The sequence below is a fragment of the Parus major genome, chromosome 12, assembly GCF_001522545.3.
Source record: "Parus major isolate Abel chromosome 12, Parus_major1.1, whole genome shotgun sequence".
In the NCBI taxonomy this organism is placed as follows: domain Eukaryota; kingdom Metazoa; phylum Chordata; class Aves; order Passeriformes; family Paridae; genus Parus; species Parus major.
The window spans coordinates 11161671-11176926 of record NC_031781.1 but is presented as its reverse complement, the minus strand read 5'-3'; the positions used below and the strand labels follow the sequence as shown (position 1 = coordinate 11176926).

The 15256-nt window shown below is 44.4% G+C and overlaps 1 protein-coding gene and 1 long non-coding RNA gene across 3 annotated transcripts; one reads left to right on the top strand and one right to left on the bottom strand.

Annotated features, from left to right (window-relative positions):
- Positions 1-3331: 3331 nt before the first annotated feature.
- Positions 3332-7478, bottom strand: CCDC51 (coiled-coil domain containing 51). 2 transcript variants are annotated; one of them, XM_015641337.3, is made up of 5 exons: positions 7462-7478; positions 5854-6083; positions 5385-5718; positions 4904-5068; positions 3413-4189 (listed from the first exon to the last, which is right to left on the bottom strand). In XM_015641337.3, the coding sequence occupies exons 3-5, from the start codon at positions 5700-5702 to the stop codon at positions 3413-3415; spliced, it is 1260 nt and encodes a 419-aa protein (XP_015496823.1). In that variant the 5' UTR covers positions 5703-5718; positions 5854-6083; positions 7462-7478. The 2 variants fall into 2 exon arrangements, with proteins under 2 accessions (XP_018863682.1, XP_015496823.1); XM_019008137.2 differs by lacking the exon at positions 7462-7478 and having other exon boundaries at positions 3332-4189; positions 5854-7374.
- A 25-nt stretch (positions 7479-7503) lies between these two features.
- LOC109022861 lies at positions 7504-11805 on the top strand. Its single transcript, XR_002002239.1, has 4 exons — positions 7504-7565; positions 7642-7697; positions 9489-9576; positions 11633-11805. It is a non-coding gene; the product is annotated as an uncharacterized LOC109022861 (long non-coding RNA).
- Positions 11806-15256: the final 3451 nt, after the last annotated feature.

Genomic DNA, 15256 nt, shown 5'->3' with positions numbered 1-15256 from the left:
TGTTTTTTAGTTTTGTTTGTTTGTTTGTTTTGGTTTTCTTTTTACTAGAATAGACCTGCAGAGCACAGGCAACAAAGTATTCACTTAGTCCTGGCTGAATCATCAGGAAACATGCACTGAAATGTCATGTGCTTGTGTAAATCACTGCTGCAAATGTACCTGAACTGAGGTGAGTGCCCAGGTAAACACCCCCTGTATGGCTGTGCTGGTTTTGTTCAAACTCGCATTTGCTGCCTGTGTTACCATGACAAAGGTTTGGCACAAAGTACTGAACAGATTATACATATAGTCCATGTTATAGCGTCTTCCTGGATATTGCCTTCAGCCAGCTCAGGTACAGCTGCCACTGCTGCAGCCACACCTTCTGGCTTTGGGGTGCACATACAGTGCAGTGCCAAGCTACACATTTAGATCATTGCCACAATGGAATGATGATTAATCCAGGATTGAGGGAATACACAAATCTTCTCTCCTAATTATTATATAGTCACAGTTAATTACAAGGGTTTTTTCCTAATTGAAACTATTCTGCTGTCACTTCACATAGGAGGATTTAGCAAGGAAGAGCAGAACTAAGTGAGCCATGGTAATTACTTGTAACACAGAGCTCTGCCAGCTGCACACAGGATCTGTTCCTGAGTCTTCAAAACTCCCTGCAAAGGACAAGATCCAGTTATTTTCATCTTGATTCATACATCTTCCAGCTCTTCTCAAATTTCAGGTGGTATTTCAAACAATCATTTTCCACAGATTTATTTGCTACTGTTCATTGACTGTTCTTACAGTCCATGACTGACTTCCTGTAACCTTACACAGACTTAAAGCCACAGACTATCATAATACTCTCTTTAAATAGGTAAAAAGCAGATCTCTTTAGATCAATACACAGTCCTTGGTTTTGTATTCTCATTTATTGTATACAAGTTTGGCCTCAGACCTCTGCTCATTTTTGAATCCTCTGAATACAATTCAGTGAATGCTGTGCTGACTTTCAAGTTTAGCTGTCTAACCTTCAGCATTTAAAAACCATGCTGATACATGTAACCCACATGTTCAGTGATGTCAAATAACAAATTCAGATGGTTATAATAAGGGGGGGAAACTTTATGTAGTTAAACTGAAGAAAACCCCCAAACCAGGACAAAAAATTCTCAGTGACTACTGTGGCAAATAACAAATAGAATCATTATACTAGTCCTCCCCCTTTAACAACACATTTGCCTGATTTTCATCAAGTTCCTGCAAGAAATATAACCTGTAAAAATATTTGTGAAATGATTAAATTAAATATTATAGATTTGAAAAATTCCATTGATCTGTATGCACACTTCTTGACACAGATAAGAGTACAGGAATTGTTATCCCAGTTCTGAAGCCAGAAGATCAAACTGCTTCCCTGAAAAATGCTTGTTACTCACTTCACACTCCAAATAATCAATGTAAAAATCAGCAGTGGAACTTCCCAAGACAACTTTTTGCACTTTCATCTCTCTTACAGGCCATGACTGTTTCTTTATTCTGTTATTGGCACCCAGTGATACCAAATGAAGTTGGTGCCACATACATCCCTGTCCCAAAGACTTTGCAGTCTTAGGAGCTTATAATCAAAACCTCAAACTCTCTTCAAATAAGAGAAAGTCCCACCACAGCAGTGTGGACCAGACAGGTGAGTTGCTTACAGCAAAGCATTACAACATGAAGTGAGCACACTGCTCCTTTGTCTGCAAAGGTCCCACAGAAGTGCTTGTGAAGCAGGAGTTCCACATGGGATTTGCCTATCTGCTGCCATCACAGGGAGAAAACTATCTCTTATCTGAGCCATGCCAGAAACCTTGTGTGAGGCCACACACAGATACTGATGTTTAGCTGTTCAGGCAAGTGTTTTGCTTCAATCAGCCAATTTTCACCCTTCCAGGGGGAAAAAAGGCAGCTGGACCTTCCACTTCTTTCCAAATATTATTTTGGAGTCGTTTGTGTCTATTACTGCTGATGTAGTCACTTAAAAGCACCTGCTGTAGAGTAGCATTTCAATTTCCAGGCAGGACAAAATTAGGAAAAAACCCCAAAGCAACAAAGCAACAACAAGTTCCAATGAGATACTAGCAAGGATAAGAAAGTGATTGCTCCACAGATGATTACTAAAACCACAAAATACCTTTGGAATGACAGATTAAGGAGTCTGTACAGAAAGCATAATTGGCTTATATTGTCAGAATAAACACATCAAACTTAATACAGCTCTGTATATGAACCCTTTCCCTCCTTCCCTGCCTGAAAGCCTTGAAGGACATGGAGATATCAGTAACAAAGAACTGAAGCCTCAGAAATGTTTTGGATACTTCATTACAAACTATCCTAGGAAAAGGTTACCATGTGTAGCTTCAATGTATTTTAATCTGGCTGTTTGTTGACTCCTAAAGGTTTGTGAATGAACAAACGGCAAACTATGAAGAAATAAAGAGCAAAATATAGACAATTATACATGAGGCATTTAGATCAAGGACAGAGCAAAGGGATAATTGGAACAGGAAATCACAAATCCAGCTCCAGAGTGAAAATCACTGTATATTTTATCAGTTATGTCCATCTCGAGGTTCTGTCACTTAGCCCAGTAGTGGCTGCAGTGTGTGGTGAAGATGTAATAGAACTTCATGGTGTCCTGGAAGAGAAGGAGGTGAACACTGACGGCTCTGAGGGGACGCAGGATTTGGGGCTCAGTTCTGTACAACTGGAAAAGACTCCTCCTTGTCCCCACACCTGGGGGAGAGGGGAACAGTGGGGACAGAGGGACATCTATTCATGGGTCAGGCCCCAAAACCTGTCTGTCCCAGCAATGGTATGTCTGAACCCCAGAACCCCAAGGGGAAGTGGCTGGGGGCTGCAGAGAGTGGCTCAGGACTCAGTACAGGGATCTGTGGGTCAGGGTACCCAGGATATGTACCTGATTACACTGCAGGGCCTGTCCTGGGCTACTGAGGCCACTGGGGATGCAAACTGGGGGCTATTGGATGGGAACAACTGGGACCACTGTGGGGTGACATGGGGCACTGGAAGCAACCAGGGGTACAACTCAGGGTCTGAAGGGGGTAATTTTGGGTCTCGCAGATGCAATGGGGCTGAGAGGGGCATTTTGGGTGCTGTTTTGATACACAAGACTAGACAGTAAGAGTGAAACAGTGAATGAAATGAACAGATCAAATTGTGGCATTTCCTTTGCTTGTTAAAAAGCAGTGTGACAGACTTGGCATGGAGCTTGCAGCAGTAATCGACTAAGGCTTTTCAAGTTTTTCACATATACAGGAGAAGGCATAATGAAAAACGCTACAGCAGCTTTATTTGGACTTGCACTCCAGGTACTTGGAGTGCAAGCTTACCTTTATTAATCTAGTAAATTGTGGCAATTACTTAGGGATCAGTTCCCTTTTAGTATGATATAGAGTACAGGCAGAGTAATGGCAAACATAGCACATGTCAGTGCAGTGCTGTAAATAGAACTTCTCTTGATTTGCGTTTCCAGTCTCCGCTCGGTATCACACAATTCCAAAATCACATCTCTCACAGCAGCAGCCTGGCCCTTGCCCTCCCCTGAAGGCCTTGGCATCACTCTTTCTGTAGGTCGGGACTGGATGGCAAGTTTGACACTCTGCAGCTCAGACAGCACCTGCGTGATACTTTCCTGCAGACTGTTAAACTGCTGTTGTAAACTCCCTAGACATGAACTGACTTGTTTAATGTAGTTTAGCTGTTCATTTAAAGGCATTAAAAGAGAATCTATTTTTATGGAGTCATTCCTGGTTTCTCTAGTTAACAAAGCCCCTTCTTTAACACCCCGTGATGTTGTTGTTTGCAGCACATTTTTTAGGTCTTCTATGACATCACTGAGATCTTTCTGCTGCAAGTAATGGCTGGAGGCCTGTTCTTTGATGGCTTCTTGTAAATTTACTGGGCCTTTCTGTGCTTCAAGCACCAAGACTTTCAATTCTTGCAGCCTTACTCGATTGACATAGGTGGAACCAAGAACACCTATAATGGCTCCCAGTACAGAGCCAATAATAGACCAGTTCTTCGTTTTTTCAGCTCTTGTGCGCTCTTTCTCATGGCTTTCCCTGACAGCTGCAGAAAAGAGAGAGAATTTTTCCCTCTCAGATTCTTCTGCATTTAAATATGCAGCTCGGTACCTCTTCTCTTCCTGCAAGAAATGCAGTGATGAAAAGAGAAGCTATAAAGTCTGTACTAAAAGAAGAAAACCCAAACCAACCACCAAATCCCAGTGCAGGTGAAGGAATATCTTTTAGTAGTTTCAGAAATTTTCCCTTGAATGTGGGATTTTCTTTATTAATCCTACTTAAGTCAATGAGACATCATTTAAAGTCTGAGAAATGGAAATGGTTATCAGGAACCACAGCTGAAGATCCCACACATGAGAATCTGCCACGTGATGACAGAAAATGGGTATGAGTAAGCAAGGTCTTTCACTCTCCATAATGTTCACTGTTTCAGCCCTGCTGACTTCTCCAGACACCAGCAGAAGGCAGCTGAGAGAATTTCCATGGATTAACCAGAAAAGAGTTTCTCTCATCCCATGGAGAGTTAATTCATTGAATGGCAGCTTTTTCTTAACTACTCATGTACAGGTCACCACTACAACAATTTATTTTCTACGTTCATTATCTTCTGTTTGATTCTCCAAATATACTACTCTACTTTAGCATTAACATCTAAAATTTGAACAGGGGATCAAACCATTGACAATAACTAAGTAAAACAAGTACCCTAAAAAATAAACTCTGATCACTTATTTCAGAACTAAACTGCATCTACAAAGACAATCAATCACTAGTGAAGGAAACAAAGCACACAAATTTTTAACATATTCACCAATGCTCAAGTACCAACAAATTACCTGCAGCAACCTGTGTTCCAGAGTAGCCAGTTCTAAATACTGGGTGTCATCCCGAGAGACCCTGTCTAAGCGATCCCGAATTTCCTTCAGTTTAATCTGTTGGGCTTCTACATTTTCACGAGCCTCTCGTACTATCCCTCGAGCTATCATAAAGACATTTTCTGCCTGAGAAGAAACAGCAGTTATTTTAGAGACTTATTACCATAAATACCTAAATTGCTAATTATACAACTTTTTTTTTTTGTGGGGGCAGGAAAAAAGCCAGCAACAAAATAAACCACACTCTATTTCAATTCAGGGGATGTGATAAGCTCTGTTTACTACATGTATAGCCTAGAACACATTCACAATATCTGCACAGACAGCCAAAGCAGAAAAAGACATAATTCTCCTTGGATAACCTTTTCTGCCTCACAGACAGTGTTTATGCTTTGTATAGCTCTAGCCATCATTTTAAAATTCTACATTATCTCCAGTTTACCTCTGTTACTTTTCCCTGAGCCTCTCGAACTTCATTGATTCCAACAAATTCTTCGTATCTGTCCCACCAATTCCTGCATGTTGCAGACACTTTTTGAAGGGAGTTTTTTCCCATGACAGTCCCTGATTCTGTGATCCGATGAAGGAGACCCATGGCCATTTCCACCGCAGACTTGGCATCGGGCCTCTTGGGTGCTGACGGGCAGTAAGTCCTCACCATGTGTAAATTCACTTTTGGACTCCACTTCATCAATGAATGGTGATACTGCAGACCACAGGACACTGAAGACACACTTGATGTGTACTTCATAGGCCCCATGTCTTGAATTTAATCACTAAATAAGTGTTACAAGGAAGAAGAGAAGTTACTCAAGTATGGCTGATTCATAGCTCTTCAACTACATGCATGCCAAAACGAATCAATTCAAGAATGGCTAAACCATTGCTACTACTTTTACACCACTGCTTACCTAGAGAACTTTCCACAATTTTCAACAAAGTGCAATTGTGCCACAGATTCCTGATTTTCTGTTAGGAAGTACTCCCACCATGCTTCATGCTTCTTGATTACTAATTCACCCACGGCGTGAACAGTGATCATGTGCAGATCCAATAACAGCAGGAGTAACTTCAGAGAAATGTAGTGCTTCAGCAGAGCAGTGATTGCACGATGTGGTTTGTGCCTCAGGCACTCACAATTCTGCAAAAGAACAGAAAAGGAAAAAGGGCAGAGAGCGGACAAAATCTCGATAAAAAAAGAAGTGTGGCTCGATTATTCTCTTTATCTTACATTGTGCAGATACAGAAAGTGTTGAAGGATGCAAAGACAAAACACAAGGACAGAGGGAAAACTCAGAAGTGCTGAACCAAACACAAGTATTCCCATGAGACTGCCTACAAAATAATGAACCGGGACGAGCCACAAGAACAGAAAAGTCTCAGGCAGTGAACGCACAGCATTCTAACACACAAGGCTGCATTTTAAAATGAGCTTAAAATTCTTGCTTACGCTGCAAAAGCAGGCTGCTAGTTATGGTTTATTGTCTACTCATTTTAAATGCGAACTTAAGAGTTCTACTGAGGCACATTCCTCTAAATACTGGAAACAGGAAATTTTTTCAGTCAGGTTTTATAAGAAATTTGTGTATGAGTATATTAGGTTTTGACTAATATAATATGAAAACATGAATTATTGAGAACACTTGATAACTGCTGCACAGTATTTTTAATTATTTTAAAACAGCTTTCCTTGTTAGTTTTAGGTGGTTAATCTTCACAAAAAAGCATTGTACCAGCTGGAAAATTCTGACCACCATGGGTTCATTCCCTGCTGACTAGTTCCAACAACTAATAATAACACCAAGAGGCATTAGGAAAATCTTATCAGTTGTTTTACACATGTAACAACATGGAAGATCAAACCCACAAGAACATGGACACGAAGGAAGTTCTCAGCATCACTCATACATCTACTGTTAAGAGCAGTGTTGAACACCTACTCTACATTGCAGGCCACAATAAACATCAGCTCAATTTTATCGGTTCCAGACTGCAAAATTCCCCTCTCCTAATTGCATTACTACTTGAAGAGTTTAACCAAATATTCAGGCTACTGAAGTATAGAAAAAAAAGAGAGAAACTTGAGATTTGAAGAAGAATTTCTATGCAGTCAGTCACAGACTGTGATGAACGTGATCTCAGCCTGAGCTCAGAGGACACAAGAAAGTTGTGGAAGCTTAATCTGAGATGACGTGCCTGGTTCCTCTCTTGCTTCCCTTGCAAGAGGCATTTCCTCTGCCTGCAGTCACGGACAAACAAGCTCTCAAAAGCTGCCGCACACACAGAGCCGGTGGCGAGCGGGACTCGATTCCAGGGGTCCCGCCTTCCGCAGCGCTCCGCACCGCGGCCAAACGCACCCCGGCACTCCCGAGGCGCCACCGCGCACCCTCATCCCGCAGCCGGCTTCTTCCGCACCACCGACCCTTCCCTGCCCGGGGGGCCCTTCCACCGACCCGGCCGAGCCGCCGCTCCCCTCCCGGCCGGCCCCGGCCCCGGCCCGGCCCCGCCGCGCCCCGTACCTGCCCCGGCCCGGCGGCGGAAGCGGCGGCGGCGGAAGCGGCGGCGGAAGCGGCGGGAGCGGGCGGAGCGAGCGGAGCGAGCGGAACCATGTCGGGCCGGGAGGGTAAGGCCGGGCCCGGGGCCGCTGGTGCCTCCTGCCCGGCCCCGCCCGGCCCTCACTGTCTCCTCTGTCTTTGCAGGCGGCAAGAAGAAGCCGCTGAAGCAGCCGAAGAAGCAGACGAAGGACCTGGATGAGGTAGGGCGGCGGGAGAGCTCCGGGGGCGGCGGGGGCTCAGCCCCGGCCGGGAGGGAGCCGGCGGGCCTGGCTGCCCGCGGGGTTCCTGCTGACATTTACAGGAGCAGGTGGTGACGGGACGAGAGGGAATGGGCTCAAAGGGAAAGAGAAGAGGTTTAGATTAGATACTGGGAAGGTATTCTTTCCTGTGAGGATGGTGAATCCTTCGCACAGGCTGCCCAGAGAAGCTGTGGCTGCCCCATCCCTGGAAGTGTCCAAGGCCAGGTTGGACGAAACTTGGAGTAACCTGGGCTTGTAGAAGATGTCTCTGCTCACGGCAGGACTTTGGAACGGGATGATCTTTAAGATCCTTTCCTACCCAAACCATTCTGTGTTTCTCTGATTCCATGATGACATCCCACCTGTGTTCCACCATGCTGGTGGATGCAGCAGTGCTGGCTACTGGAGGAGCTTGGAATGCCCGTGCCAAAGCATCAGACTGCGATCAGAAATCAATTAATCACTGCGGTCCCGGGAGCCCAGGATTATTGTGTATCTTGGATAAATTAAGTACCAGTGAATTGAGTGTTAGAGATACTCTGAACCCTTACATTTAAGTTTGGATGTCAGCTGTTACTTCTGAGAATAGTGCATGATGGATGAGGTACCACTGTTTGGAAAAAAGCAAATACAATATCTCTTTGAAAAAGGAAAAAAATCATAGCTTTCTAAATAAAGTTCATTGTCAAAGAAATGGTAGAACTAATAAAGTGCTTACAGGGATCCAAATTGTAAACATTCGTGTGTCAAATGATGTAATATTTCTTTTTGTCCCAGCCCTGCAATATTGTGAGCACTTGGGAGCAACACATTGCAAGAACAAATCCCACAGAAGTGGATAAATGTGAGGGATTGATTTACTAGGAAAGACATATTAGCCTGCAGGAGACAGGAAAACCTGGAGAGAGGAACAGACTATTCTGTTCTGTGAGGGGTAGGTAGGGGAAGTAATATGGTTACATTGCAGCAAGGCAGGCTTAAACTGAAAGAAGAGGAAAGCTTTGCAGTTGTAAGGATGAGCCATAGACTGGATTGGTGAAGAATCAGTGGAATCTCAGTCAATCTTGTCAAGACCCTCAGTTCAGATACCCCAAAGTCCTGAGTGCCATGTTAAAAATCTGGGTTCTTTTCAGCCTTGGTGTCTGAAGAATGTGTATCTAAGGGACAGAGTGTGTCTGACTTCTCCTAGATTTGGAGACTCATCCAGCAAGGAGGCTCAATAGCTGCCTTGCCTGTACAGTTTGCCAGCAGTCTCATTAGATTTCTTGGAATTAATACAAATTTATTAAACCCAGCAAAAATTATGTATGTGTGAGAGGATTTTTGAAAAAGATTATGCGTTTTTACAGGTGAAAGCAGCCTTACTTTATTTTCATTCTTTATAATCTAAATGTTTTTGTTAGTGCCTGTTTGCTGGGCTTCATGTGTGTCTCTGAGGGCATATTAATGAATGGTGTTACTGCAAACATCTATCAGTCAGAGGAATCATAATCTCAGAAGGAGATTATGCCATGGGAAATAATTCCAGAAAGACCAAACATATGGAGTTAAAGTTTAGTTTGTGGTACAGCAAAAACCTTGGTGATAGTTCTGCCATGTTCTGCGTATTTAGCATTATTCATCCATCCTGCCTTGGCCTAGTCAGGTGTTTATTGCTGCTGGAATATTAAATTCGTTTTTCATTGCTTCTCAGTTGTTTTTGAATTTTTCTGTGGAAGAGATGTTAAAAAATGCTGCTGTTCTTTCCTTTAGACTGATCTGGCATTCAAACAGAAACAGAAAGAGGAGCAAAAGAAACTTGAGGAGATGAAAGCAAAAGCTGCTGGAAAAGGGCCCCTGGGTAAGTGAAGTGCCATTCTGGCAGGAGAAATGGGGGTCTGGCTGCCTTCAAAAATTTAATGTTTTTGCTTGACAAGCATAAATGGCAGGTACAGATGATATGGAACAAATAGAGGCTATTTTTTTTTCTTATGCATTTTCATCCCCAAATGATGTAGGTTCTGATCCAGCAGGAAAAGCACTGTATCTGGCATGCTGACCTAGTCCACTGGTATGTGCAGGGACATTTCTACCCTTTTTTTAGCACACCAGTGCTTTCTTTTCAGATGTATGACATGTAGGCTTTGCCACAGTCCTCCAAGTTTAACAAATCCAGTGCTTCTTCTCTGAGAGGATGAGTTTCTTCAAGAGCAGAAGATTCTTGTCAGGAAAAAAAAAAAAGTGACTGTTAACCAGTCTGGCTTCAGTCCCTCTGCCTGAGTGACTGTAAAATACGTGAGACATGAAGTGAGTTCACAATGTCTTGGTGGCTCATGGAGCTCAGTCTGTCTCAGTGACAGCTGGAGAGTGTTCATGTGGGTCTGCTCTCACCTTCTGCTTCTCCAGTGTTTGCCATGGTCCCATCTGAGATGTTCAGGGATCCTGCCTGCTTCCAACCTGTGGCCCATTAATATTACCACTTTTCCATTCTGAGAAGATCATTAACTTCACATTTTGCTTCCTATTTTTCAGTAAACTTTCAGTCTTAAGAGACCTTTCCAACAATCCCATAACAAAATAGTTTCACTAATAACATTTGCTATGGAATCTTGACAGGTACTGTGTGAAAATATGAAGTCCCCTAAGTTCACTTTATTCAAACATTGATAACCTCAGGATCCCAGCAGGTCAGTGAGGAAGGATTTACTCTTTATGGGAATCCACTTAACTTTCACAAGACTGTTCATTCATTTGCTTTGTTCCAGACTCTGTTATCTTCTCAGAGATTGAGCTCAGACTTGATGCTCTGTAGTTGCCCAGTTCTTCACAGAACCCATTCCAAATCTGGGAGCTTTGCTGACAGTTCGTGAGTTGTCTGACATAGTGTCTGTATTGATGTTGTAAATCTTACCCAGCAGATCTGCATTTTCACATTACAGCTTCTTAGGTGCTCTTGTAGGAAGTGCCATCCAGTCCCACTGACTTGGAATATTGTTTATCTCAGACTGCTCTAACTTCTCTGATTTATCTATGTACAAAAAGTGTGATGGGTGTGGGACTTGGAATGTCTTTGGTGTTTCAGACAGATGCAGAAGAATTCATTTGGCCTCTGTTCTGCCCTTACCATCCTAAACTCATTCTGTGTAGGGTGCTTCAGCTCACAGATCTCTTCAGAGTTCTCTGCCCTTTTCTAGACTAGATGTCAGGCATCTGGCCCTTGTCTGATGCATACCAAAGTCAGTAAAGATTGTTGTGTTGCTGTGGCAAGGTCAGCTTATTTCCAAGAGCCTTAGCAGGGCAATGCTGTTGGAATCAAGTTGCAATGCACAGTCTGTTGTTGACCCTCGGCCCTTGCACTCTGTTTTGGTGCAGCCTTGCTGTTCTCTTCCCTTCCTACTGGTCATACCTGATACAATTGGAGAAAAACACCATTCACAACAAATGTTACACTTGTTGCTGTGTCAATACCTTGTGTTCTTTCACTTTACAGTCTTCAGTAGTCTGCAGGGAATTCTGTAGAGCTTCTGTAGAGCTTTGATCCCAGCTGGGGGCTTTGGTGTAGGGATAACAATGCTTTTATTCCCTTGATTTTGATTTGACCAGACTGCTCCTGCTGTGTAAGAAATAATCAATGGAGAAACAAAGCAACTGTTGGAATATTTAGTTCCATTGTAGAATCATGGGGCATATTTGGTTCCAGGAGAAACTTAATTCCTAATGTTAAATAAATCACTGTTCAAAACAAGGTGCGTGAGATCAAAACCACACAGGAGTAGTCGCACATGCAGAAACAGTTCACCAGGGGGGACCTGGGCTGTGCAGGCTGTTTAATGGGGGGATTCATCTTTATGAGGAGCTGCATTTGTAGCTGAGCTCTGTCACAGTCACCTAACCAGCTGTGTTGTTTCTTTTGGCAGCCAGTGGTGGAATAAAGAAGTCTGGCAAAAAGTAGCTTGATCAAACTGCAGGGTAAGAAGTGATCAAGTTCCCCAATGGACCTGCAAACTTCAGAGTCTTGAAAACACTCTGTCATTTGGGAAACATTGTACATTTTGTTTAGTCAGAATAAATCTTTTTTGTTAAGATGTGATTTTTTCTCTTTACCTGTAGGTTTTGTTTAATAATGGCCATACTGTTTTATACTGAAAATGAAACTTTTACTGAAGACCATGTGTGCCTTTGTGCAGCTTGAGTGCATCTGATGGTTTGGTAGTCATTTGTCAACTTCTCCTGTCTTTTGACAGTGGAGTCAAGGCTTGAGTGTTAAAATCTGCAGAGTTTTAATCTGGAGGCTTAGGTTTAGCTGTAGTTGTCAGAGATGTGGCTATAGCAGTGTGTGTTCTGCTAAGAGCTCTAAGTTTTCTTTAAACACAAGTTATACTTCCATCACCAGCACCTTGGGGTCAGCCACTCCAAAACAACACTCCTTTCTGTGTTCCTGCTTAATAACACTGCTGTGCCCTATAGTCCCACTGCCTGCTGAACATACACTTGCCTTTGTCCTACAAATTGTCACTACACCATTTTCCTGAGCTAGGTATTGACATCACAGCTCCTTTACACTCATGGAATGCCTTTGGGGTGGAGAGGGAAGGGGAGCAGTGCTTTTGAGACCATAGCTTACTTCTTGGAATAAATGGCAGTGATTGAATACTTGTTATGGAGACTTGAAGGAGAGAATATGCTGTTCCCAAGGTGGGGATCACAGGGGAAAGAATCAATTCAAAGGCCTTATTACTGAAGAGAAATGGTGATACAGAGGCTGTTCCTGCTGTTAGGCACGGCAGCTGATGGCTGCAGGGAGGGACTGGCTTCTGAGAACAGCGACACTCTCGGGCTGCAGCGCCTGCGGGGAGTTACATGGGAAATACGGGCTCCTACAGTCTGGGCTCCTGAGGAAGAGGCCGTAGGTGTCGGTTGTTGAATGCACACCGTGCTACCAAGTGGTTTTCCTTGTTAAAGAGACATTTTTAGACGGCTAGGGGCGTTACCTCCTTCCCTCTGAAACGCGAGGCTCCGTTTCAGAAGGGCAGGTGCCCTAGACGCCTGGGAGCGGGAGGCGCAAGCCTTACCCTTTCATCAGCCCATGCCGCCCCTGCCACGGGGCGAGACCGGGACCGGGACCGGGACCAAGGCCGGCACCGGGCGGGGCGGCGCGCGGGGGTCCCGCCCTTCCCCGGCCTCTGCCTCCCCCGCGCGGCGGTTGCGGGAATGGCGGGGCGCGGGCCCGTTTCCGCCGCTCTGCGCATGCGCAACGCTTCCAGCCGGCAGTTTCCCGCCGCTGGGGCCGCACAGCTCCCGCCCCACAGCTCCCGCCCCACAGCTCCCGCCCCACAGCTCCCGCCCCACAGCTCCCGCCCCACAGCTCCCGCCCCACAGCTCCGGCCCCACAGCTCCGGCCCCACAGCTCCCGCCCCACAGCTCCCGCCCCACAGCTCCGGCCCCACAGCTCCGGCCCCNGCCCCACAGCTCCGGCCCCACAGCTCCGGCCCCACAGCTCCCGCCCCACAGCTCCGGCCGCGCCCCCGCACCGCACGGGAGGCTCCTGCCCGTACGGCCTCGGTTTATATTCCCGGGCTGCCTGTGCCTGAGCCCTGAGGAGCCAGCGAGCGATGCGGCGTCGGCCCCTGAGCTGACACAGCTACAGCCACGTAGATTTTAGCCCGTGTATCAGCCCCATCTCACGTGCCAGTGGTTCGTAGGAAGATCAGATCCTTGCTGCCCTTCAAGAGGGAATAAATCAGCTCTTGGTGATACTGAGAAAATTGTCTTCTCTAAAAGTATTTTTCTGGACATCAGATTGAGTCCTGCCAGCCAGCCAGAGTGTGAAGGCTGAAATTCAAGATTACATTATTCTTGCATTTTGGATAAAGGTACCTTTGGTAACAAAACTATTCACACAAAAATATAGGACAAAGCTGCCTTAGACAGAGCAGGGACTGTCCCTGCATCTGTGCAGAACACTGAAGGTGACACAAGGCACCACTGGTACCTCTGGGGGCAGACCTCCAACCCACGGAACAAAACCAGAGATGGAGTGTGCTCACAGTTCCCTACACTCAGTGAGAGCACAAGCAGGCTTTACTTCACTTCCATCAGTCGCACACTGATGGTGGCAGATTCCTACCAACACTGCCCACCTGCATCCCCATTTCCGCTGGTGTCAAAGAAGGTAACCTGGGAGGTGGTTTAAATGAGGAGGAAGAGGGACAGGGAGACAACACGCTCCAAAATGCGAGAGAAATAAAACTTTGGCAGTGTATCAATCAGGAATTGTTTGCCCCAGGAATTGCTGAATGAAATGAATGAAGCTGCTGATCCCAGCCAAGCTAATTTGAGGTGGTCTGAGGGGAGGACAGTGAACAGAGATGTGTGCTCCACAGCATGAGACAGTATGGAAAAAGCATTTCAGCAAAAAAGCAAGACAAGAGGGAATGAGACCAAATGGCAAAGTGACAGATCACTGCAGTGGAGGAGCTGTTCTCAACAGGCTCAACAGTGCTGTAGGCACTGAACCACCCTCCTTGCCAAGAGCCCCCTGTTTAATATTAGGCTGTGGAAATGAAGCTGAACAAAGAAACACTTTGATTGTATCTTTTTACGTAGTGCTATGTAATAAATGGCATTTCATTCCTTACTGCAGCTCTAGCTCAATGTTAAACTAATGCAAAGACAATATAACTCCTAAATCAGATATACATAAAATGATCACAGTCTGAAGGGCACAAAAAAAAACAAAGTCCAAAAGGCAGTTGGAAATACATGTCAATTAAAATAGCAGCAAAATAGACACAAATATTCTTTGTAGGGAAATCCATTGAAGGATATGATTGCCATAATCAATTCAAGTCAAGATCTACAGTTTGAAAAGACTTTGCCCACTCTTTAGAGTTAGTTCAGCTGAAAGGAAATTATATCCTGCTCTGAATAGCTTCCAGATACTGATTCTGTGAGGTCTTAGAAGAGGAAAATCCTCTAGTGTAAATCAGCCAGCCTGGAAAACTGGGTGTGACCTTCTCTAACATGTTTTCCATTCTCATTTTCTTCAAAATTGGGATAGTGGTATTATCTTACTTCAGAATAGTATTCTGACGTTAAATTAATATATAATTGTAATGTACTGTTCCTGATCTGCAAATTCCAGTGCAAAAGCCAATGATGTAGGAATTGAGGCTAAATTAGAATCTGAGGACAAAATATGTTCTTCTGCATATCCTTCAGTCACACTGAACATCTTGCTGTTCACCAGGCTTGCAGAGCAGCCTGAGATCCGACTGAAGCACACAAGAGGAGCACATCAGCTTGTCTCTTTAAACAGTTCACTGTTGCATTTAAATGTTCACTGTTTTATCTCTGCCATTTAACAATCTATGCAATTGCCCATTCTAACCTGCTTTTCTAGGTCTTATCCTTGTATGAAGCTTTTAAAATACAAGTAATCTAAATTACCTTCAGAAATAAAAACTTTCTACAAGGCAAGTGAGTCTTCTCATTTACTAAGGTTCTGAAATAAAAGTTTGGTAGAGATTGGTCTGCTTTTA